The sequence below is a fragment of the Chinchilla lanigera genome, unplaced genomic scaffold, assembly GCF_000276665.1.
Source record: "Chinchilla lanigera isolate Chin_1 unplaced genomic scaffold, ChiLan1.0 scaffold00067, whole genome shotgun sequence".
NCBI classification, from domain to species: Eukaryota; Metazoa; Chordata; class Mammalia; order Rodentia; family Chinchillidae; genus Chinchilla; species Chinchilla lanigera.
In genome coordinates, this window is record NW_004955468.1 from 84,739 (window position 1) to 109,825 (window position 25,087).

The following is a 25,087-nucleotide window of genomic DNA, read 5'->3' on the forward strand; positions in this document are numbered from 1 at the left end:
ATGGAGCCCAGGCTGGCCTCAAACTCCCAGCAATCTTCCTGCCTCAGCCTCCAGTGCTGGGATTACAGGCGTGCACCACCACGCCTGGCAAAAAACAATTTTCAGTTCGTCACTCACACTAATCACATATCAACTTCACAGCCCCATGTGGCAGGCAGCCTATGCACAAGCAGAGTACAGAATAAGCACCACACACAGTGCCACTGCCGAGCACTGCTCTAGTCAGTGGGTTTAGTTAGGGACTGACACAGACACAGGGCAATGCGGGCTGAGGTATGGTTCAATGCTCTGGCACTTGTACAGCATGCACAAAGCCCTGGGTTCCATCCCTAACACTGCAAAATAAGCAAATAAATGGAAAGTGTGAGAATCAACATTAAAATCCTAATTTCTAGCTGGGCATGACAGCACACCTGTAGTCTCAGCTACTCAGGAGGCTGAGGCAGGACGATCACTTGAGTCCTGTTTAATGGCAGCCTATGCAACATAGTGAGACCCTGCCTGAAAAAATAAATACATAAATAAAAATGAAATAGTAAAAATCTCAACTTCTGCCTTCTATTAAAAACTAGAAGACCGAACGACCACAGGCCCACTTCTCCCCTTGGCCACGGCGGTCTAGAGCTGGACAGCAGCTGCTCTTGCGGGACGTGGCAATCGCTGGTCCACCACAGCTCAGACTTCACATCTATGCAGCTGCCTGTCTTTAAAATCCCTCTTCACTTTTCCACACACAAGGAACAAGGAGCCAGCAAGGGAGACGCACGCTACGCAGATCACGCAGCACAGGGGCAGATATGGCTGAGCAGAGACCCAAGCTTTTGGGTTCCTGGGCCAGGATTAAGAACCAGCCCTGATCCAACAAAGCACTCGCAGTGCTCGGCAGCTGGTCAGCCGCCCTCACCCCGCTGCCCCATCTGCAGACTCTCCGGACACAGGAGCTGTGACATTGGGGATGCACTTTATTGGACCTGTGGCTGCCCCAGCCTTGGTCTGGGAGCCCGGGGGCTCCGGTGGACCCAGGCACTGAGTCTGAGGAGGCCCAGTGGTCAGGGCTGTTTGGAGCGAGGCCACAAGCGGCTGGTGAGAGAGCTGAAGAAGAGGTTCTGCTTGTTGGACTTGGAGAGCTCGGCCAGGCGCTGCTGCTCCTCCTGGGGCCAGGGACAGAGAAGGAAGGTCAGCTCAGAGGGCAGAGCCCAGGTGGCCAGCCCACAGCCCAGGCCCCATCTTCCTTCAGCCCAGACTCATCACCCCAAAACCAAACATCCACCATCCCATATACGGGGAATCTGACCCTTCGCTCTCACCTGAGACACTGGCAAGGGTCAATCTGAGACCCCAGGGCCCAGACTTTGAGGTCTGGAGACACCAGACACATCCCACGCTCTGAGTTTGTAGCTGTGAACCTCAGCAGCCTCTCAGGCCCCTAATGCTCATAATCCCCTTCTCCAGATGCCAGGGGCCCCTCCTTTCAAGCCTGAGAACCTAGGGCAGACACTATACCCCAACGTAGATGACGGCAACATGCCAGGCCCCAACCCCACAGCATTCAGCAGATCACATCGTCCTGCACCCCAGAGCCCAGCCTCCCCCCAGGAACCCAACCTAGAATCTGGTCAGTCTCAGCCTGACCCTGGCCTGTCTCAGACTCAAACTATACTCTCCGCCCCACTTCCAACTGCTACAGCCCCCAGGCGCGGTGACGCGTACCTGGAACACCAGCACTCAGGAGGCTGGGGTAGGACTTTAAGACCAATCTAGGCTACACATAGTGAGACCCTATCTCAAAACAAACTAAAGAAAGAACAAAACAAAAATCACTGGGGTGCCTTCAAGACCAATAGACTCCTTCTCTAGACTCATGGCTCAAGATCCCTCTTCCAGACTTCATCTAAACTCTCAGTCCACCCCTACACGGTGCCCCCAGAACAAACGACCATCCAGGGTGCCCTCTCTCCAGACCACACCAGCGCTCATCACTCATGGCCCCTGCTCTGAGAGCAGGCTGCAGGACCAACCCACCCCACCTACAACGGTGCTACAACACAGGCTGTGTCACAGGCCTGAGGAGCCTAGAAGTGGCCCCCCAGTGGGTGGGGATGTGAGCCTTGACCTGCTCGAGCTGGCTCTGCCGCTGTTTGAAAGCCTCCAGTGGGTTATCCTCCAGGGCGTAGTGCTCTAGCACGGTCCGGACGTCCTCCACTTGGTTCAGGGCGATGGCTGCGGGTACAACACGGGGGTCAGCCAGGCTGCTGAGACTGGAGGGAGGTGCGCCCGCAGGGCAAAGGTCAGACCTGGGGTCAGGACTCCCTAGAATGCTTCTTGATGCTCTGAAAAGGTTTCCCTGAACATTTCCCCTAAATGTGCCTGACAGCACTGGATATTCCAGAAGCTCCTCACAAGACTTCTGCACCTCAACTGCTCAGTTTCACAGCACAAGCCAAAACCAAGCATCTGTCACGGTCTTGAGGATCAAGGGCGGGGGTAAGAGGCCAGGGTATCAGGGGTAAGCCTCACTCTTAAGGAAGGCAGACAGGTCCAACAAGACCCGATCATCGGAATTGCCGTCCCAAGGCCGCAGGGCAACGCCGTTGTAGGGCTGTAGGCGAAAGGCTTCTTTCTTGCAGTCCACAATGACCACCCGGGCCGGGTCCCGATTCAGACACGAAATGTCCTGGAAGTAGGTCATGGGCTCGTCATCACTTGTGCTCCCACTGCCACAAACACACAGCATCACACACACTGCGATCACCATGGCAGGCGGGTCTCAGCCTCTCAGGCAGCTGGAGCGCTAGTCACACAGACTCAAGGAAAGGGCCCCATGCATTGTGAACTCAGAGATTCCCTAGGAAGGAAGCAGCCACTGGCCCAGGTGACTGTGGCACACCATAGGTGTGAGAACCTCTAGCCCAGAGAGAGGTGCACACAGCCGCACCAATACAGGGGTAGATACGCGCACACACACACCACCCCTGGCCACAGCCCATGTGCTGCTGAAACCCCAACAACACAGACGCCCAGAGGAAGACCTATACAAGCCAGATGTGGTGGCGCACAGCTGTAACCCCAGCACTTGGGAGGCTGAGGCAGGATGGCTACAAGTTCGAGGCCAGCCTGGGCTACACAGTGAATCCAAGGGCAGCCTGAACTATACAGTGAGAGCCCGTTTCAAAAAAACCCAAATAAAAATAAAAATAAAAATAAAAAAACAAACAAAAAAAACAGGCCAGGGATATAGCTCAGCGGCACAGCGCCTTGCTTTGCATGCCAAGGTCCTGAGTTCAATTCCTGGTATTGAAAAGAAGACCTATACAAGAAAAGAGATCTGGACACATAGACACTTGTAGCCAGACCCAGAGCGCTGGATATGAACATATCTCAAGCCAAACCAATCCCAAATGTATGCTCATAGCACGATGCTAATTTCAGTCTCCAAAACACTCAGTCACAGACTCAGTTACATCCCAGCCTTTTTAAAAGTTCTGAAACAGGTTCTTGCTAAGTTGCTGAAGTGCCCAGGCTGGGGTCAAACTTGTAATGCTCCTGCCTCAGCCTCCCACAGTGCTGGAATTATAGATATGTACCACCCCACCAGGCCCCAAATGTCTTTTTTTTTTTGAGACAGGGTCTTGCTTATGTAGTTCAAACTGGCCTTGAACTCTGTCGCTCAGGCTTGCCTTGAACTTGTGGTGGTTATTCTCCTGGTTCAGGCTCCCGAGTCCTGGGATTACAGCTGTGTGCCACCAAGCCCAGCTCAACTGTCTTCTTTAGGGAGAACCCACTTTCCCCAACTCCCTTTCCCCAGATTCTGAGGGAAATAAGAGCCTAAAGCACCCCCTCCAAGCTGGAAGCTGACTCACACTGTCATGATGACTCCATTTGGGCAGAGCCACAGCAGGGTTTAAGATGGGGATGAAGCTGGGTACCCTGTCTCTCAGGCAGTGCCACTGCCCCTAAATCCACCCCCTGGGCCCACTGTAACCCCCACATGGCACCTTAACATGGTGCCCATCCATGTATCTCGTGGCGTCCCGGAACAGGCGGTAAGAGATGAAGCCGTGAGGGTCCACACTATCGATGAGTGGAAATGCAGTCTAGGAGGAACCAAGAAGAGATCAGGCTGGACCTGCCCCGCCACTCTCCACATGTCACGCCAGCCACGTCTGCTCCACCCTGAGCCTCACCATGCCGGTCTCTGAAGTAAAGATGACGATTTCGTACAGAGGGGCAAGCTGCTGGAACAGGGTCTCAATGCCCGGGCGCTTCTTAAACCTCCAGCCAGTGGCCAGCTGGGGAGAAAGTGAGGACAGTGAAACACTGAAGCCGAGACATCCCCAGAGGCCCCAGAATCAGGGATTGAGGGGTTCCCAGAACCAGGGTTCTCTCTGCTCTTGGGGGATTCAGGAGCTGTGAGAGTCTGAACCAGAGCTGACTTTTTGAGGTTTTTTGTTTTTTGCAGTACTAGGGATTGGACCTAGGACCTCTGCACTGAGCTACAGCCCCAGCCCTTTTTAAAACTTGAGACAGGTTCTCCATTGCCCAGGGTGGGCTTAAACTTGTACTTCTCCTGCCTCAGCCTCTCAGAGTGCTGGGATTAAAGGCATGTGATGCCACATCCGGTTAGGAGCTGACTCCTTTGGCACACTTCCTGTGTGCCAAGACACACCCATGACAGCCCTACAGAATGGGCACTGAGGAAAGTGAGGCAGCAGGGAGGGAGGACTCCTCCGCCAGAATGCACAGCAGAGCTGTGTCCCCACAGCATCACGATCTGGCTGCCTAGGTCCACCCCCAACCCACTGCTTTCCCCGGGACACACCGACCACTCAGGGTGCAGGAGGACACCAGTGAGCTCCAGGACGAGCGTGTAGGGTGGCTGGTAGTACGGCTCCCGCAGAGGGTCTGGGAGAAGGCAAGGGCTGGTGGGCTCAATGATCATCTGCAGGAGAGAGAGAAAACAGGTATGTTTAGGAGAGAAGCCAGGGGTTCAGGCTAGCAGGGTGGGGACTGGGTCAGGGCCCTACTCACCTGTCTATAATCTTTGAAATATTTGTATGTCCGACGTAACTGCTGTACCAGAATTGGATCTAGGAGAACATCAAGCACACAGCGATTCCAAGGTAAGCCCCTGCTCAGTCTTTTTTTTTTTTTTTTTTTTTGGTTTTTCTCCGGTACCAGGAACAGAACTCACGACCTTGCACTTGCCAGGCAGGCGCTTTTGCCGCTGAGCTAAATCCCCAGCCCCCCCTGCTCAGTCTTCCAAGTAAGCTAGAAGCTTATGATCTACCAGATACAAACAGGGCTACATACCCACCTGATCTGAACTTATTTCTAGATCCAAAGAACAAAGGCCATGCTGTACCACCAGGCAGGAACAAAGTATTTACTCACCTGCCTAGTTTTAAGCTCAATACTTACATCCACATACCACGCCAAGTATAAAATAGAATGTTTACACATCAGCCCACTTAAAAAGTCACATATTTGTAAATCTACTGACATTACATACCTGTATGTGTGTACTTCAAACCAGTGATTCTCAACTAGGAACAGTTTTATCTCTCTTCTCCCTCAGAAATCTGGCAATGTATGGAGACTTTTTTTGAGACGGGGTCTCTCTTTGTAGTTCAGGCTGGCCTTGAACTTACTATGTTTGAGTCTGGCCTCAAAATGCATGGCAATTCTCCTGTCTCAGCCTCTGAGTTCTGGGATTACAGGCATATACCACCATGCCCAGCTTGCTGGAGACCTTTTTGACCGCCACAGTACTGGCATCTAGTGGACACTGCTAGATGTCCTACAACACACAGGACAGGCCGCCCACCCTGCTCCACAGCAAAGAATTATCTGCTCTCAAGCGTCAACAAGGCTGGGAGCGGAAAGCTTGGCTTAAATTACATTTAAAACAGTAAACTTATTACATGAGTGCCTACTTCACTACAGTATTTTCAGTTTAGTTCTACCTATGCACGTGCCTCTTAAAAACCACAATACAGAAACCAGGACGGGCGAAGTAGTGCACGCCTATAAACCCAGCACTCAGGAGGTTGAAGCAGGAGGAGCTCTGTGAGTTCATGGCCTGCCTGGGCTACAAAGTGAGTTTAAGACTAGCCTGAACTGCCAGGTGTGGTGGCACATGCCTGTAATTCCAGCACTCAGGAGACTGAGGCAGGACGATCATTGGGAGTTTGAGGACAGCCTGGGCTACAAAGTGAGTTCAAGACCAGCCTGAACTGCATAGTGAGAGCCTGTCTCAAAAAGACCAAAAATAAATAAATGAATAAAAAATAAAAAGCAAGGCTAGCCTGAACTATACAGCAAGACACGGTCTCAAAAAGACAAAGACAAAAAAAAAAAAAAAGAAAAAACACCAAAGAAACCTTTTTTTTTTAAATACAGAAACCATTTAAACCAGCAAGGGGCTGGGGATTTAGCTCAGTGCCACAGCACCTGCCTGGCAAGTGCAAGGTCGTGAGTTCGATTCCTGGTACCGGAAGAAAAACAAAACAAAACAAAAACAATAAACCAGCAAGCATAACTACTGAGTTTTGGTTTTTGTGAGACAGGGTCTCATACGCTGGCCTCAAACTCAGGGTGATCTTCCTGCCTCAGTCTCCTAGGCAACAAGATTACAGGCACATGCCATCACACTTGGCTAAGCATATATACTTTTTTTTTTTTTTTTTTTTGGTACCAGGCATCAACCTCAGGACCTTGCACTTGCCAGGCAGGCACTTGTGCCACTGAGCTATATCCCCAGCCCAGCATATACACTTTAAACCCGCATGGCTTTCTGAGCAATTTAAATCAGTATATTGACCTACACTAGTAAGATTCTATCTCAGTTCAGGTAAAACAGCATACTCACCCTACCTGCCCAGTATAAAACACTCAAGTGTATTAACAAGCCTGTTTGCAAATTTCCCCAGCACAAAGAGGTGGCTTTCCTGACCCACCAATTTCACTTTTCTCCCAGGAAGGGGCAGGTGTGATGGAACTGGCAACTACTCTCTACTATCCAATTTGTCAGAAGCTCCCCACCAAAAGCTGGTTAACCAGAAAGGGAGGGAGGAAGGAGGCATTGTTTTGGAAATGAGCAGCCGGATGGTGGAGGGTATAGAAGATTAAGAGTGAAAAAAAAAAAAGAGGCTGTCATAAAGAGGAGGGGGTAAGGGGCTGCAGATGCTCAGATCTAAGGCACAGGAAGCCCTGTGTCTGGGGATAGGCTGCCTGTCTCCCCAGGCCCTCCCACAAGGCTCCCCTCCCCCATCTGTCCCAGACCATCTGCTCCTGGGCTGAGGGGCCAGAGAAGGGGGCTGAGGATTTTAATGCCCCTCCTCCCAGCCATCCAGCTGCTGGTTCCCCACAACACCACGGAGGGAGGAGGGGTAGGGGGCACCAGATCGGGAGAACAACATCCCCACAAGTGGCAGAGTCAGGAGGGCCATACTCACCATTGTCGAACTCATCGGGAATCTAAGAGGTTGAGAGAAAAACAGAAGGTTTGATATAGGAAGAGCAGAATCCCACAGCACCCAGAAAAGAAACCCACAAAAGGAACTCCAAGCCTCTGAGAGAAGGCAGTGGTGCTTGGGAGGCAGAGGCTCAGTCCAGACCAGAAATGAGCCTAGCAGGCTGAAGGAAGCCCACCCCTACACCCTCAGGATGGGCTCGTGGCAAGGTCTCTGGTCCCTCTTCCTCACCTTGGCACCCGTTTCATCCACAGGGTTGTTTCCTGCAAGGGAGACAAGAATGAATGAGTGAAATTTGGGCCCAGGCTCTTGGGTCAGGGCAGAGGATGACAAGGGGCTTGGATTCCTGACTCTGAGGGAAGAGGGTTAGAGCCCATGGCCTGGACTGTGGGTGGGTGTGGGGTGTGGAGTCTAGGGGTCAGGGTTTCTGACTTCTTGAAAGAGTTGAGGCTTGGTCTGAGAAATGAAGAGACAAAGGGAAAGGGTGGAATTCTGGGTACTGAGGGGAGATGAGACATAACTTAAGAGGCTGGTCCCGCCCTATCCTTCCCCACCTCCCCCTCTACCAAATGGTTTCCTATAGCATAGTGTATGAACCAACTAAAGTGAGTAGAACCTTAAGCAGAAGGATAGAACAGAAAAGAAAGATTTCTGTGGCTTGCAAGGTAGATGTCCAAATCCCACCTACTGAAGAAGGCAGAAAGAGAAGTCTGCATAGTGGAAGTTTGCACAGGCCAAGAGAAAACTGAGGGGCAGGGCGTTACATCGCTTACCGAAAATATAGATGATGCTCACGGTTCCCCCGGCTCCCAGCAAACCAGCAAGCCAGAGCGCAACTTTTTTAGCGTAGCTGGGGCCTTCGGAGCCTGACTGTTGCTGTGACCCCTGGGCCTTAGCACCCCCATGGCTCCCAATTTCTGCAGCCTGTGGTGGAGAGAAAGGAGATCAGCCAAGAGAAAAGAGAGAAAAGGTCACAGTACTCTGGTCCAAGTACAATCAAGAGCCAGGAAGTTCTCAGCACCCTAGAGGCTGAGACAGGAGATCTTCAGGAGCTCAAAGTCAAACTGGGCTACATAATGAGTTCAAGACCAGCTTCAACTAAATAGCCAGGGTTAGGGTTAGACCCTGTTTAAAAAAATAAAAATCCAGAAGTCACCACTCAAACCCAGCGTTGTGTCTCTGAAGTGGCAGTTAGGAGGTCGTCTCTTCAGAGGCTCAAAACTAGACTTTCTGGGGAAACAATTCCAAGTGTTTAAGAACTAAGAGGTCGGATTGCCGAGTCCTAGAGGCAAAAAGAACGGGAGGGTCTGGAGCCCAGAAAAGTAGGCCATGGAAAATAAGGGACCAGGAGCCCTAAAACTGGGATGCAGGCAGCAGGACAGAGGGTACGCGGGACAGAACGTGGAGTTACTACTCAGATGCTTGGGGTTCAAGGGAACAGCGCACAGAGGGGAAGGGAAGGGCGCAGGGGCGGGGAGGAGCAATCACTGGTCTGGGGCCCCAGGAACTCAGGCACGGAAGCGACGGAGGTCAGAATGGCTGGGTCTCTGTCAACATGGAGGCAGCTCGAATGTAAGCGCGGACGCCTACCTCACCACCGCCGGCAACGCGGGGGAAATATCCCCGAGGCCAAAGTGGGACCCGAGCGTCCCGCGCCCGTCTCCTACCATCACTTGGCGGTCACTGACAATGAGGAACAAGCGACCTCGCCCAGCGCCCACGTGGCGGGAGGCAGGAGGCAAGAGGATGCATTTGGGCCGTTAGCATCCAGGGTGGGGAGCAAGAGTTGTTCACCCCGGGGACCAGGGGAGCTCCCCAAAGCGCGGGCAGCGTTCCATTCAGCACCCTGAGGTGCGGCATCTCAGAACCGCCGGGCGGGGTGTACGTCCAAAACCTCACGGAGGCCTCTATTCCCGGGGCGCCAACCCCGCTCAGCTCACCTGTTCTGAGGCCCGGGGGGGCGGCGTCGCTAGCCTCGTGCACAACCCCCGCGCGCCGAGTTGAAGCCCGCTCCGCAAGCGCCAGAACAGCGCCGCCGAGGCCGCCATCTTTGCTCTGACGCCATGCGGCCCCGCCCACTCAGCCCCCCTCTTTGCGCGCACCGGCTGGTGTTGTGGCCAATGGGAGCGCGGAGGAGGAGCGGGTGGACGGGAGCCCGAGAGAGACAAACGGGTTCGGGTGGACTGCCACAGGTGTTCTCCGACTGCTTTCCCTATGTGCTAATTGGCGTAGTCACCTGGCACAGCGACCCTTCGCCATAGAGAGCGCCCACCGTCCCGCAACTGGACGTGGAGGGGCAGAGATCACACTCATTGCTCAGAGATAAGGCTGGGGCCATAATGAAGAAACCCAGGGACTGCCTGATTTGTCCAGTCAGATAGCTCGGCTCCCCTACTGAGGGGGTCTGGCTTCGTCCGCCAGTTGTCAGAAGCGGAAACACTCACAAAACGGGGGAAAAGCGCCTCTCGTCAGTTCTTTCGCTAAATGGAGCTGGGAGGCGAAATCTGTCCTCTCGCGCGTCCTCGGAGCCCTTCCCATTCCCCCTCCCGTGAGTTTCTCTAAACGTGGGAGGCGGGGCCGGAGAGGCGACCACTCTTGCGGCTGTACCAAAGGAACAGATCTGCGTTATTGAAGGCCCGCGAGAAAACGAGGTCGCGGCCGTAGGAAGCCTCAAGGAATGTTGCACAAATTATTTTCATTGAGAAGAAACTCAAGTTTCTATAAACTAAAAACAAAAGTACAGTACCAAGGTAGTAAAAGCACAAAGTCAGGCAAAGAGGAAAGACACATGGAATTCAGGGTCGCGGTTACTTCTGGAGGAGCATGAGTACGGGTGCTGCTAAAGCATGTCCCATCGGGTACATACTGTTTCCTGAACTGAGTGCTGGGAACATGGATCTTCATGGTATGTCTTTTTTAATATCTGAAACATTTTACAACACATTTACATTTATAAAAAGACACATGAATATCAGATAGGAAAGATTTAAAAGTACATTCTCTCACTGCTCCCAAGTTAGCAAACAAGCTATGTTTTTTATTGTTTGGTTCTTCTTTGGTTTTCTATTCTCTCACTGCTCCCAAGTTAGCAAACAGGCTGTTTTTTTTTGTTTGGTACTTCTTTGGTTTTCTTCGGTACCGGGAATCGAACTCATGACCTTGCGCTTGCCAGGCAGGCGCTGTATAGCTGAGATAAATCCCCAGCCCCAGCAAACAAGTTATGGCAGTTATGGTGTCACTGCTCTCAGGACTCAAGGTTAAGAACCTTCATTAAGGACAGCATCTTGCACTCCAGGCAGAATCTAGGTTTCACGGGGGACAATGTGATTTTTTCACCTAGCGTAACTCATGACTGAATGCAGTGTAACTCTGTCACATGGAAAGCTGTTTCAATCATGTTTTCAATGTCTTCTCATATCTCCCTATCCAAAAAAAAAAGGACCAGGCATGCTCGAACATGCCTGTAACCCCAGCACGTGGGAAACTGAGGCAGGAGGATCACATGAGTTTGAGGCCAGCCTGGGCTACCTAGTGAGTCCAAGTCTAGCCTGAACTCTATAGTAAAACTGTCTTTTTTTAAAAAATTATATACATATATCCTTCTCAAGGGCCCTGTGGGGTAGGCACTGTTGTTACTTCCTAGATCAGAGAACTGCCATTTAGGTAGGAGCCAGTTATTTGCTCCAAACCACCAGCAGGGAAGCACATGGGCTCTACAAATAATCCCTCTTACAAGTAAGATCCACACACCTCCAACACACACACACACACACACACACACACACACTTGATCAAACAACTTTTTTATTGAAAGAGCATAACATAAAAGCAAGCTGGGGACAGAGGGTATTACGAAGGTGGGAGCCTTCCCAAGATTCTACTCTGACTCCTATGAGCATCAGGGAGGGAGAAGATGCAAACCCAGCAAGGAAAAACAGCAACTCCAGAAAGATCAGCCTAACCCTGCTCCAGACCCAAGGTTCTGTCAGGGTCAAGGGCCAAGGAGGGATGGGGAGCTGCTCTCATCTGCCAGGTTATGTGCTAAGGTCCACCACCCCCAACTGCCTCAGGCCTCCAGGAGCTTCCCCAGGAAGCGAAGGTTGAGGATCTTGAGCTGCTCATCCAGGTCCATGCGGACGATGCCGTCCTCTCCGTCGATGCTCAGCAGGACTCCCGTGGCTTCCCGATCCTCGCCCAGGATCACCTTCACCTGAGGGCCACACACCCAAAGTCAGAGTCCACGTCAGCAGCCCGGCCCCCATGCCTGCCCCTGCCCTAGCCCCCTACCTTGTTGTTCTTGGTGGGGGTAATGGGTTCCAGGTGCTCACTGGAAATGCTGACCACCTTTTCGCTGTCCTTCAGGTACACAGAGCACATGCCTCCCTGCAGGTGGGGACAGCCTGGTCAGCCTGTCCTGTTCCCAAGACAGGGCTGAGGCCCACCCTTCAAGGGACACAAGCTCAGGGCTCATTCTGAAAACTCAAGCCCATCATAGCTGGTCCTGGCCCCAAGGCTTGGGCCTGTGGTGTGGAGGTGGAAAGGAAGGATGTGTGTATATGTGTGTGAGTGTGTGTGTTTTATCAGCTCAGCAAGGGAAGAAATTAAAATGAGGCTCACTCCGGGTGGTGGCAAACACCTGTAACCCCAGCACTGCCCTGGCTGAGGCAGGAGGACTATTGCAGGTTCAAAGCCAGCCTGAGCTACATAATGAGTTCAGGGCCAGCCTGAATTATGTAGCAAAACCCTGTCTCCAAAAACAAACAAACAAACAAACAAACACTAGAATAAGGCTCACTTAGGACTACTTCTTAGGCACTTGACTCTTCATGTCCCCAAGTGACCTCAGCTTCTTTCCACCCACTCCTCCCACTGGGCCTGGTCTCAGGGATAGCTTCATAGGCCCCAGTCCCTAGCCAAGCTCTAGAGCTCACCTTTGTCCATTCCATCACCAACAACGCTCCAGTTCCGAGGCCTATCCACTCAGCCCTACCAGCGAGGCCCAGTACCAGGACAGCCCAACTACCACCTTGGCTTCTGGGTCCCACTCTCACCACCCAGCCCAATCCCTGATACATAACATGGAGACTGAATTCCAAACCACAGATCTGAGCCCACCACACCCCTGCTTAGACTCCTCTAGGGCCCCCCGTACCCCTACCTGGCCACTTTTCTGGCCTCCTGCTCACCTTCTCCTTGGCTATTTACGTTCCAGCCACAACATACTTCAGCTCCCTGATGATGCCAGGCTTTGCCTCAGCACTGGGCCTTTGCACATGCAATTCCCTCCATTTAAAACACATTGAACTTGTCTTTCCCCTTGGCTTACTCCTATTCACCCTCAGGACTTGGCTTTCATGTCTCCTTCTCCAGAAGCCCTGAAGTTGGGTACAGCACCTCCCCTGGATCCTCCTAGTTCTCTTGCCCTCTGTGGAGGCCTCATCCCAGCTCTGCTGCCATTCACCTGTCACTATCTAGAGACATGTCTGTCTCCCCCAGTGGAACGTGAGGTCTGTGAGGACAAGGGTTGGAGCTGCCTCAGACTCTGATGTTTGACTAATTCAATCCGTATTTAGATGGTCAACAAGGTGCTGGGCCTTCATGTAGGAACTGGGGCTCATGAGAAATAAAATACAGGCTTTTCTTTTAATGGCTGGGGATCAAACCCAAGGACTCCTACATACTAAGCCCCCAAACCTATACTCCCAGCCCTAAGTTCACACACACTGTAATCAAAGCCTCACACCAGGCTAAACTTCCAAGCTTACAGGAAGCAGGTAGATAACACAAAGAGTTACACGGACCTGAAAGACACAGGCCAGAACCGGCCCAGGTGCTGCCCTGAAGGGTGAGAGGCCTAACTAGATGCAGAGTGGAAGGAGACTGGGAAAGCGTATGTGCCCAGGCCCTGAACGTGGGGAGGCTGGAAGGCCTCTAGAGTGGGGGAGCCCACAGTTAGGGTGCTGACACCAAACACAAGCCCAGCTCGGAGGACACTCAGCACCTGTGACCTCTCAAAGGACTGTAACAAAAAGACCCACAGTCCTGTGTGCCAGCCACAGTTCCAGGCCACAGGTCTCAGCCTTGACTGCCTCGTGGCGCTATATCCAAACCTCTCCACACATGTCTGTCCACTGTGGATGCTACCAGACCACGTGAGCAGACAGTTACACAGGAAACAGCAACCAGAGATGGGAGCACAGGGAGAAGATGCCAGCCCCCCATGCTGTGGGCCCACGTACCGTGACACTGCGGATGATGCCGGTCTGCCCCACCACCTGTGTATCCAGGTAGGTATCCCGCACCTTCACCTGGATGTCAGTGGTTACCCAGTCGCTGGAGTTCTGCTCAATGCCTGAGCCTGGTGTGTGTGGGTTGTAGCCACCAGGAGAGGGGGCTCCAGGTGTCATCGGACTGTAGCCTACTGGGCTCGGGCTGGGACTTGCCTGCAGGGGAAAGGAGGCCGGCATCGTTGGGACAGGTGTAGCTGGAACAGTCACCTGACCTGGCCATCCCTCCAAGTCCAAGGCTCTCTGTTGCCCACACTCTCAGGAGCTCCCTGGGGACCAGTACCTGGTAAGCCATGGGCGAGGGCGTGGGGTGGTAGCTGGCTGGAGAGTGGGTGTTTTGGTAGCCTGCTGGGCTGGGCGCCACCTGGTGGTAGCTCTGGGGGCTGGGACTGGGCTGGTAGGAGCCTTGCGGGGATGGGGCCGCATAGGGCGAGAACTGGTCTGTGTTGTACCTGCAGACAAGGACAGAGGGCTGTTTGCTCACAGCGAGGGACTAGGAGGGAGGCGGAGGAGGGAGGCGGCAGGGCTGACGGGGTGCTCGGAGGACTCACATGGCGGGTGTCCCTGGAGTCTGCGGGTTATACTGTGGGTTGACCTGGGGAGACGAGGGGTCTGGGTAGCCAGGTGTTTGGGGGTTGGGGGTTCCCCCATAGGCCTGGGGGGACGGGGTGGGCTCATCATCGAAGGCGTACTCGTATTCTTCCTCAGCCCTGTCGGGAACAGAAGCCCATCAGGAATGGCGCCCACACTGGACAGTCGCACTGTGACACAGCCCCAGCCGGAGGCATTCTGACGTTATCACCACTGCACAGCTGAGACTGTGACACAAGGGGCCGAGGCCACACACCCCGGCAGTCTGTCTCCTGCCGAGGGACTTGGGGTTCCCCCGTGCCCCGACACACCCCATGCTGGATCTGGTCCTCACCGTGATGGTGTGTTGGGGTTGTTGGGGTCCCACGCCCCACTCTGGGCCGGGGTGCGGCTGCCATCGTGCAGGGGCGTCTGTGAGCCGTAATGCGGGGTGCGGCTGCCTGGAGTGGAGAGATGAGCCTGTCTGCTGCTCTGTCCTATAATTACCCGTCTCCCCACTAATCATCTTCCCTGTCCCCGGGAGCGCTCACCATCCTGGAGAGGCGTCTGGGAGCCATACATGGGGGTACGGGAGCCAGAGCCATACATGGGCGTCTGGGAGCCGTACATGGGCGTCCGACCATAGTTTGAAGTCATGCCACCCGGTCGCCGTGAGCCGCTGTGGACAGAGAACAAATGCAGTGGGTGGGGACCACTCACTGCCTGCGCCCCAACCCCAACCCCAGCCCACCACAACCCAGCCCGTACACCGTGGTGAGCCGCTGGCGGTCCACAGAGATGGTCTGGCAGGTGGAGTGCAGCTCCACACGGGCCGTGGACTCTGTGGCATCCTTCACCACGCCAATGTAGCCTGGTGGGAGAGAGGGGTGAGGCTTGGCCACTGCTCTTCCCTGCCCTCCCAGCCTCCGTGCAGCCTTGCAGGTACCTTTGTAGGGGCCCTGGGAGATGCGCACAGTCTGGCCAATGAGCTCATTGTCTCTCCGTCCTCGGCCCCTGCTCATGCCACCACCACTACCACCAGGGCTACCAAAGCCGCCATGCTGACCTGGGGAGGGAAGAGAGGGTCACCAGTCCCCCCGAGACTACGCCCGCCCCACTCACACTGTGGCCACAGCCAAGACACCTTCAAAGCCCCCTTGGCTCCTCCAGAGCTGGGTCAGTCAGGAACTCCTGTCCACCCCAACCCTGGGTCATCTGGGCTGTCGTGGCGCAGCTGTCCTCCCATGGGCCAAGGGCCCCTCTGGATGAACCCTCCGGCTCTCCAGCCCCCGCCCCCCCAGACACACCCTTGGCCTCTGGTCCCCGCTCTCACCTCCACCACTGGGGTGCATGGGGCTGCTGATCCGGGGGCTCATAGGTGCAAAGCCACCCACGGTAAAGTTGGTCACATCTCGGGGCTAGAAGAAGGACAGTACGTGAACCGCCAGGCAGGAGATGAGGGTGACTGAATAACAGGCCTCCAGCCCCCGCCACGCTGACTGCTCCCACCGGGCACACTTTCCGCTTGAGCCTACCCAGGAGCGCTCCCTCCCTCTGGTGACAATGCTTGCACTTTCCTTTGCGGAAACTGCCACCCCTCTGCCACTGTGAGCCTGTAGACCAAGTGGCCCAGGCCTCCCCCGGCCGAGGAGTGGGATGAGCTGTGGCTACTCAAGGATTAAAGTCCCTAGTGACACAAGAACTACAAGCCACGGCAACTTATCCTCTCATCTGCAGGACTCTGAGGTCGGCTTCTCGCCCCAGGTATCCAGACCGGATTCTCTTCCTAACTTCCCTGCAAGTCCCACTTCAAGGCCTTCGCACCTGCAGTTCCCCAAGTTACACGCTCCCCAGCCCTTCAGCCAGCTCTGCTCAAATGCCCCCTTCTCTAGCAAAACATCAGCCCCTGACGTCCCCTCGTCATTCTGTCTTCCCTCCCAGCTCAGGACTGCCACTGCCTCACACTGAAGCATGCGCACCGACTGACCTGCCCCGCCGCCAGCACCTGCCCCCCACCCCCAGCACTGGCCCTGGGATGGCGGAGACTCTTTCTTCTTCACTGCGGTGTCTTCAGTGCCTAACACCCAAGAGATGCTCAATGAGATCACATGGACAAATGACTGGGTGAGTGGCTCAGAATCCCAATAAACCTTTCTCACTCTACCAATGACCCAACAAGGATGCCCATGCTCCTAATCCCCATGGGCCCAGTCTTGTCACTTCTGGGACCGGCGAAGGCTGGAGCCAAGCCAGGTGCCCAACAGACAGGGTCCCATAGACCCTCACCTTCAACCCCCCGGCCAGCACCAGATGGCGGGTCTTGCAGACAAACATGCCTCCATTCTCCACCAGCTTCTTGCAGTGCAGGAAGGCGAAGTTCCGGTAGATGTGGCGGATCTCGCCCTCCCGGTCCTAGGCAGGAAAGAGAAGGGGGCACTCTTGGCCACAGCCCCCAATTCTTGCAGACTGTGCCGGAGGGCAGGAGCACAGACTCACTGAGTGGGGGCCGTCGATGACTTTGACGATGTCTTTGACATGGATGTTGTTTTGCTCCGAGTCCAAGGCTACAGCAAAGCGGTTGTCCTTCTTCTGCGTCACAGCCTGGTGCCTGACAGTCACCACCTTCCCATACATGTTCAGCACCTACAGAAGGAGGGATGCTGAGAGGGTGGGAGGGGAAGGGGTGACGTAGAGCAGGGCTTCCCCTGGGTGGGAAGAGCCTGCTTTGCACAAAGCTGTCCTGAGCTCTGTGGGATGTCACGGCTGCAGGGCAGACAAAGTCAGAGCACCACCCGCAAGGCACTGTGTCCCCCAGCAACATCCTGCAGGCTTTGGGAGGAGATGCCCCCTCCCAAGTGAACAGCAGGGGCCTGAGAGACGGGAAGCAGAACTGACATGACCAGAACAACTCACTAATTTGCCTGTCCCTAGATACCAGACCTTTGCTGAGTTCTTCACACAGATTTCACCTACACCACCACCACCAACCCCTTTTGTCTTTTTGAGGCAGGCTATGCAGTTCAGGGTGGCCTTGAACTCCCAGCAATCCTCCTGCCTCATCCTCTCTCCTGCCTCATCCTCTCTCCTGCCTCAGCCTCCCGAGTGCTGGGATTACAGGCATGTGCCACCACACCCAGCTTGCTTCCCCCTTAAGACTTTATCCACTGACTACAGACTGCTGTCTCACAGTAGGGAAATCACACCCAGAGAGGACGAGTCACTAGGTCAGGTCACACAGCACAGAAACAACAGAGTTGAGACATGGACCCAGAGCCCAGGATCCGAATCCCTGTGTACTCTGACTTGCACATCCATGAGGGTGGGGTGAAGGGTAGGGGGCACCCTCAGCCCCTATCCTCGGAAAGCACCCACTGCCTGGGTGTGTATTTGACCTCGGCAACTTGTTCCCAGCCAGTGACGGAGACGCTGCCACTATCCCCACCTTACGGGGTACGAAACTGAAGTACAGAGACACATGAGCTGCCACTTGCCAGTATCACACCGCTGGCCTGGACTGAGCAAACCAGGTAGGAAAGCCAGCAGAGCCTGGGGTCTCAGCCGTCTGCCCACCTTCCAGGATGAGGGCACCACGGGAAAGGAAGCCCCTGCAAGCAGGCAAACCCCACCACACAGTGTGACACACATACCTGGAAGGTCTCCCGCTCTAGTCGCACGATGACACCCACAGTGCGGGGGTCCAGCTGCACCAGCTCACCCCACTCATGCTGGCCACCAACATCCACGCCTGACGCTGTCTCCGAGCAGAGCTGCAGGTCTCGGGGGAGCACCTTCAGCTGCCAGGAAAAGGTGAAGGGTGAGGCGGCCAGGTGGCCTGTCCACCAGGGTCCCCACCGCCACATCCTTCCACACCCCTACCTCATGCATGGTGAGGTCGGAGAAGAGGATGACGAAGTTCTCCTCCACTCGAACAATGAGGCCCGTGTCCCCCTCGAATCTGCCAGCGATCACCTTCACATGGTCCCCCATCTTGAAGTACTTGCGAAGTTCCTGGGCTGGGAACTCCAGCATGTCCTGCAGGAGTGGGCATGGAGACAGCCGGTGGGCTAGAGGAACCCATCCCTCTCGTCTTCAGAGTCCACACGTACTCTTGCAGGAGACCGCAGCCAAAGCCCACTCCAGGCTCATCCACGGCCCCTGGGCCACTAACGAGGGGCCCTCAGACAGTGCAGAGACAGGAGCCCCCAGAGAGAACCTCGATACAGACAACCTTTGACCCTACAAAGACAGCCTGACACGCGTACCCCCTGCCTGCACCCACACAGAGAAGGTTTGTCCCCCAGACACTGTGCACAAGCCTTCCAACCCCCAGGAGTCAGCTGAACCTCAGGCACACCGGCCTGGCCTGCACAACTCCTCAAACACATGTGGACATACACACTCAGCCTCACCTTTAAGCAGATAAAAACAGGCACCCACGGTTACTCAGGCTACCCCCCAGTCAGTCACACCCTCAACACACCCAGGTATCCTGATTTTTGAAAGCAAGGCAGGCCAAGCCACTCTCCTGTGCCATGTGCAAGATAAGCCCTTTGCCTCTCACGGCACTGAGGGGTACTTTTTCAGAGAGGAATATTACAGACAGCTAAGTTAGAGAGAAATCTTATAGGCACTCAGACAGGGCTGAACCCTAGAGACATCAGTGCAAAAGACAACTGTGGCCGGAGGTGCATTTCCTGAAGGCCAGGCTTCACGGAAAAAGAGGAACTGCTCACCCATATTCTTCCCCTAGGGATGAAGAGCACTGACTGAATTCTAAGTAGGCATCAATCACCTTGGGGTGGAGGAACAAGTCCCCTTAACCTGCCCCTTCCAGGACAGTCCTAGTCCATCCAGGGCCCGTGTGCACCTGCTATGTGACTACTTTCCTCATCTGATCCCCATTTAATCACTAGTACCCTAGAGACTATACTTGTAATCTTAGTGATTGGTTATAGTTCTGTCCCACCTTAAGCCCGCCTCACCTCTTAGCTTTGCTCAATAAGACACCCTTGAGAAGTGGGTCGGTGGACAACCCACTTTCTGGGGCCCCTTCTGTCCTTCTCAGACAGAAGCTTTTTTTCTTCTCAATAAATTCTTCCTACTCGTCAAAAAAAAAAAAAAAAAAAAAAGACAAAACGCTTTAGTAATACAGCTAGTTGCACATGGTGACACATGCCTATAATCCCAGCACTGAGAAGGCTGAGGCAGGAGGATCACTGTGAATTCAAGACCAGCCTGAACTACATAGGAAGACTCTGTCTCAGGAAACAAAACAAATTACAACAAAACAGATACAGCCACACATCAAGAAACATTCCTTGGGGCTGGAGACAGCTCAGTGTAGAGATTACCTGGGATGCATGAGACCCTAGCTTCTGTTCTCAGCACCGCAAGAAAGAAAAAAAGAAATATCCTTTGGATGCACGTCTCTCCCTCTCAGACACCACACACAGGCTTGGGTGTGAGGCCACCATACCCCTCTTGCCCCCAGGACTGATGCGTGGAACACACATGCCCGGTCACCAAAGTCATACCGTAAGAGCCCCCAGGGCCTGAGAGAACCCATACCCCAGGTCCCCAGAAATGTAACCAGACATACGTTACCCAAACCACCACCAAGAGCAGGCCTAGCACAAACCACCCAACCCACCGAGTCACACACATTATTACCCCATCTGATACCCACTCGGCTCCTGGCAACGCTGGAGCCTGTACTCCTTGAAGAGAGGAAAGAAAGTAGGTACACACACCACTGCCGGGACCTCCACATGCAGGCAGAGGTGCCCCGCACTCACTCCCCAGCCCGCGGGCTCAGCTGCCCAGGCCGCCGGCCCCCACCTTCAGGTCCTCGTGCTTGGGCATGATGGTGATCTTGTTGCCATCCACGCTGAGGACCTTGCCCTGCAGGTTGATGAGCTCGCCCTCGCACACCTCCACGTTGTCCCCAGGCTGGAAGTTGTGCTCCCGCTCCTTCCCTAAAGGGACAGCCACAGTGCTGAGCTGACAGCCGCCGCCCAGCCACCCTCCTCGCTGACCCAGGGGGCCAATGGGGACCACATACCTGTGCTCTCTGTCACCACCTCCAGGTCGATGCCCTCTGGCTGGTCCTCAAATTTCTCTAGCTCAGACAGTGTGGGCTTCACACCCTCTGTGATCTGAGCCCCGGGGAAGCAAGAGGAGAGAGAGGAGATCATAGTCAGCTCCACGGCCCAGGAACAGACCCAGACAACCGACTGGCTGCCCCAGCGCTGGGCCACAAGAGAGAAAACGAGTGCCCCCACCCCATGCTCTGCGCCGCAGGACCCTCACCACGGCAGACATAGCGAAGCTCTTGAACAGGAAGCCCTTCCGGCTGTAGCGATTCCCCTCAAAGATGAGGAAATCACCATCAGAGGCAACGTCACCCCCCAGGGACCTGGAATTTTGTTGGGGAGAGATGACAAAGGGTCAGGAAGACGCACCACCAGAAGGCCAAGCCGGCCCTCTGCACACAGCCTCTGGGCAGGAGACTTCTCACAGAGCCTGAGACCATGCCATGAAGGACACACAGCCCACCTCCTTTCGCAGAGCACACGCCACCTCTGAATGAGCCCATCTGCTCTGCCTCCCTCACTGCGCGTGGGCTCCAGGTGGCAGGGCCGCACCATCTCTGCTCCTCACCCTCTACCCCTCTCACGGGGACAGGGCCCGGCACAGGACAGGTGCTCAGTAACCACCGCCTGAGCAAGGTATCAGCATGCGACACCCATGACAGACAGCGCTGCCAGGGCCAGGAGCACCACTCCCGCTTCACCCTGTGTCATCAGAAATGTGCTCTTCATCTCCCAGGTGGGGAACAGGCACTCAGGGAGGCCACTGCACTACCCAGCGGGCTGGGCCGGCAAGTCCGAGGTCAGGGTTCAAACACAGGCAGCTGTGCTCCAGATCTGAGCCTTCACTATTTGGCCCCTGCTCTGTCTGTGCGCTCAGCCTGCGTCTGGGGTGCAGGCACCTGGTTCCCACTGTCCCCAGGGTCACCTCTCCTCCCTCTCCTCAGGAACACAGGGTAAAGCAGGCAGGCTTGTTCTCCGCCCGTTCAAGGGAACATGGAGGACAGGAGTCATCCTGATGGGCCAGGCTCTAGGCTCCACCTCAGGCAGGTGGGTGGCTGAGACTTTACAAAGCCTGACATGATCAATGTGATCCTGCTTGGTAGTGCACACCTATAATCCCAGTATTCAGGAGGCAGAGGCAGGAAGATCTCCACAAGTGCAAGACCAGCCTGAACTACATAGCAAGACCCTGTCTCAAAAACCAAAACAAAACAAAAATCACTAAATCGATCTAGCTAGCTATGTGATCCCATTAACCACGCTCACTGTCTGCCCAGTGCTGTGTGGGGCACAGGTACTTGTGTTCAATTCTCACTGTGGCCCTAAGCAGCTGGGGTTGTTACCATCATCATCAATATCTATAGCAGGAGAGACTGCGGCTTGAGGGAGGGAAGAACCCGAGGCTACACTGTGCTGCCAACCACTCCCCAACTACCCTGGCGGGGCCCATCCCCAGGGAGAAGCCCTCAGAGACGCGCGCACTGTGTGCATGGGCCCAAGGTCATGCTCACCTGATCTTCTCAGCATCGAAGAGTCTCTGTGGAGGCCGCTTGAACTTCTTCCTTTTGGCAAACCAGTCTTTCTGTGGAGGACAAGGGCCACGGGTGGGAAGGGTAAGGGACGAGCGTGGCCGCCAGCAGGGGTCCACATCCGCCACCAGGCACTGGGCCACATACCAAGCTCATGCGGGCCTTGATGCGGTCGTAGTCGATGCGCGGGATCATCTTCAGGGAGATGGTGTTCTGGCTGGGCTCCACGTAGTCCACCTGCGCAGGCTGGAGGTCAGTGGCCTGCCCCCTCCCTGACCCAGGTGAGAGGGGTACAGGTAGGGAAAGGGCAGGAGCGATGCTGATGCCTCCCAGACAGCCCTCTACCCGCTGTCTTTCCCCCACTTCTGGAACTCCACAGCCGCTGCCTGCCTGACACTTCTTAGATATGAAAGGCTCCTCATTCCAGAACCACAGCTGAAGGGCAGCACCTCCCGCCCAGTCTTCTTCTCAGACCCACAAGCTGGAGGACCTTTTTTTTTTTTTTGAGATATGATCTCTCTACATAGTAGGTAGTCCAGGCTAGCCTTGAATTTATGATCTTCCTGCCTCAGCCTCCCCAGTGCTACCGTAACAAGTGTGTACCATCACCATGCCCAGTTTAGAAGCACTCTTGATTTTCTTCTTCCTTGTCCACTCACATCCAATTGCCCAGCAAAAACTCCATCCTCTCTGCCTTAAAAACTCCTGACCTCAGCCTCAGAAGGCTAAAGTAGAGCGAACATCATGAATATAAGACCAGCCTGGGATACATAGTGAGTTCAAGGACAGCCTGAACTACATACCAAAACCCTGCCTCAAAAAAACAAAAACAAAACAAAACAAAAAATACTCCCAGCCTCAGCCAGGTGTGGCGGCACACACCTGTAACTGTAGCACTTGGGATGCTGAGGCAGGAAGATCCTGTGAGTTCTAGGCCGGCCTGGGCTACAGAGCAAGATCCCATCTCAAAACAAACAAAAAATCCTTCTGACCTCTTCCCTCCTCTTTTACCCCAGCCTGTCGTGCCAGCGGCCAGCTCACTGGGCTCCCTGGCCCTGCTGTGGCCCCTGCAGCCTATTCCAGGGCTTTGCAGCCTTGGCACCACTGCCCTCATGGGTCAGGCCACCCTGCGCCGTGAGCAGCTATCTTGGGCACTGTGGGATGTTACCAGCACTGCTGGCCGCTAGATGCCAGAAACATCGACTCTTCCACAGGTGACACAACCAAAAACGTCTCCAGACATCGCCCGGTGTCCCCCGGCACCATCACCCAGGGCTGGGAATAGTGACCTGATCTCACCACCGGTGCCAGAGTAATCCTGCTCAAAGCCAAGTTAGACCTGAGAACCTTTGCACCTTACTCCGGAGAAGCCGAGACTACCATGAGTCGGTTGGCATCACCTCCCGACTTCCCCTGTGCCTGTGCTCCCGAGCCCTCTGCCTCGGCTAGGGCCCCTCCTATCTCCCACGCTGCCCCTGCTGCCTCCCACACGCCCCCCAAGACCCTTCCACAGCTCATCCCTCACTGTAGATCTTTCCTCCTCACACCCTTGAACACACGCAGCCGACGGCCACCCCTCTCCTGAGCACTCGGAACAAAACCAGGCTCTGCTTCCCCTGCTCGCACTCAGCAGGGGGCAGCAAGAACGGAAGGAAAGAGCAGGACGCAACAGGGAGGCCCGGCCCCCTCAGCGGCCCGCCTCCTGGCACCTGAGCGATGTCATCCTTGTAGATGCCTCGCTTGAGGCGGACCCAGGACTTGGGCTTCAGGTTGGCCACCTCCTTCACCACTTTGAGCACATCCGTCATCTCCTTGATGGGCACCATCTGCTGGTTCCAGTAGCCCAGCCGCAGGTTGCCCACGCCCTCGATGGCCTGCTTCACGTGGGTCTGCTTGTAGGCCTCCACATAGATGTAGCCCTTCACATGCTCGGGGGCCACCACGGACTTGATCTGCAGGGGCTGCCGGGAGAGCAGGTGGAGGCGGTAGACAGTGAGGAGCACAGCTGCTAGGCGAGGGCAGGACCGCCCCTCAGCCTGCTCTCCTCCAGGAACTACCCACCAGACACCCTCACAAGACCACAGGGGAGAGGTCTGCTGGGGATTTATTTAGCAGAGCAAACGAACAAGGTAGTTTATCAAAGAAACAAACAAGTTTTAAAAATGTCCCAAGAAAGGGAGTGGTTAAATTATGGCTTAACTTTACCAGAAAATACAACGTAGCAGTTGGGTAGCTCAGTAGCAGAGCCTTGGCCTGGTGGAACAAGGCCCTGTCTGGGTTCAATCACCAAAAACAAAACCCTGCAACGTTTGGGAGACCCCCACACTGCTCTCTCCTGAGCAAGGAAGCTCTTGCCACCACCTGTCCCCGACCTCTCCTTCACCCCACTCACTGAGCTTGAAACAAATGTTCCCATAATTGGCTAAACTGGGTAGTCTCGTTAATAGCAAAGTGGCAACAGGCAGGAGAGGGGAGCCTCCAATGCTTGGAATGGAGGCTGGAGTAGGGGCAGGGCTAAGACATGAGAACATCTCAGCTGAGGCCAAGGGACTCAGAAAGAAGTACACCTTCCTGCCAGTGAAGGTGCCAGCCTTGCAGACATCAAAGCTATCTGTGCATTGCTAACTGGAGGCCTCTGGACCTGGTACGGCTACAAGGTTTCTCTTCCCTGGCACTCTGCCCTCCCCCCCACCTCCCTGACTGATAGGGATAAAAGCCCTGAGCTTTTGGAGATGAGGCCTTTCATTCCACAGAGAACTTTGTCTCTCCCCAGAGCTCAACTGCAGAATATTCTGTCTTTCTTTTGCATCCACAGGCTGTAGTGATGGGTGGATTAGGGTGAGACCCTCAGCAGGGGTTTTGGTGAAGAAGGGAGGGAGAGAAAGAGACCCTGATCTATGGTACAACCTGGATGAACCTTGAAAACATGTTAAGTGAAGGACACCAGTCACAAAAGACCACATGTTGTGATTCCATTTACTATATATGAGCTGTCCAAAAGGGGCAAATCCACGAACAGAAAGTAGATTAGCAGTGGTTATCAGCAATGTGAGGAGGGAGGAGAGGTGTGTGGCTGCTAAACGAGTTTTCTTTCTTTTATTTCATTTCATTTTATTTTTTTTTTTTTTTTTTTTTTT

The 25,087-nt window shown here is 54.6% G+C and overlaps 2 protein-coding genes across 5 annotated transcripts in view; both read right to left on the bottom strand.

Moving 5' to 3' along the window:
• Positions 1-942: 942 nt before the first annotated feature.
• Timm50 (translocase of inner mitochondrial membrane 50 homolog (S. cerevisiae)) lies at positions 943-9,562 on the bottom strand. The gene is made up of 11 exons (XM_005399767.2): positions 9,413-9,562; positions 8,246-8,396; positions 7,704-7,735; positions 7,455-7,476; positions 5,029-5,087; positions 4,820-4,939; positions 4,185-4,289; positions 3,996-4,094; positions 2,518-2,674; positions 2,114-2,220; positions 943-1,151 (listed from the first exon to the last, which is right to left on the bottom strand). Exons 1-11 carry the CDS (start codon positions 9,518-9,520, stop codon positions 1,050-1,052), a joined length of 1,062 nt encoding a protein of 353 aa, XP_005399824.1. The 5' UTR covers positions 9,521-9,562; the 3' UTR covers positions 943-1,049.
• A 1,696-nt stretch (positions 9,563-11,258) lies between these two features.
• The window catches only part of Supt5h (suppressor of Ty 5 homolog (S. cerevisiae)), a 27,009-nt gene continuing 13,180 nt past the window's right edge, over positions 11,259-25,087 (bottom strand). For all 4 annotated transcript variants that reach the window (XM_013522475.1, XM_005399770.2, XM_005399768.2 and 1 more), the window contains 20 exons: positions 23,660-23,911; positions 22,098-22,187; positions 21,933-22,003; positions 20,639-20,744; positions 20,391-20,484; positions 20,168-20,304; positions 18,206-18,361; positions 17,977-18,123; positions 16,826-16,972; positions 16,616-16,741; positions 15,663-15,747; positions 15,276-15,395; positions 15,098-15,200; positions 14,881-15,008; positions 14,685-14,790; positions 14,311-14,469; positions 14,043-14,211; positions 13,712-13,915; positions 11,760-11,855; positions 11,259-11,682 (listed from right to left, as the gene is read on the bottom strand). In XM_013522475.1, the coding sequence (XP_013377929.1) occupies positions 11,539-11,682; positions 11,760-11,855; positions 13,712-13,915; positions 14,043-14,211; positions 14,311-14,469; positions 14,685-14,790; positions 14,881-15,008; positions 15,098-15,200; positions 15,276-15,395; positions 15,663-15,747; positions 16,616-16,741; positions 16,826-16,972; positions 17,977-18,123; positions 18,206-18,361; positions 20,168-20,304; positions 20,391-20,484; positions 20,639-20,744; positions 21,933-22,003; positions 22,098-22,187; positions 23,660-23,911 (2,640 nt within the window). In that variant the 3' untranslated portion in view covers positions 11,259-11,538. The remainder of the gene's footprint in view (positions 11,683-11,759; positions 11,856-13,711; positions 13,916-14,042; positions 14,212-14,310; positions 14,470-14,684; positions 14,791-14,880; positions 15,009-15,097; positions 15,201-15,275; positions 15,396-15,662; positions 15,748-16,615; positions 16,742-16,825; positions 16,973-17,976; positions 18,124-18,205; positions 18,362-20,167; positions 20,305-20,390; positions 20,485-20,638; positions 20,745-21,932; positions 22,004-22,097; positions 22,188-23,659; positions 23,912-25,087) is intronic.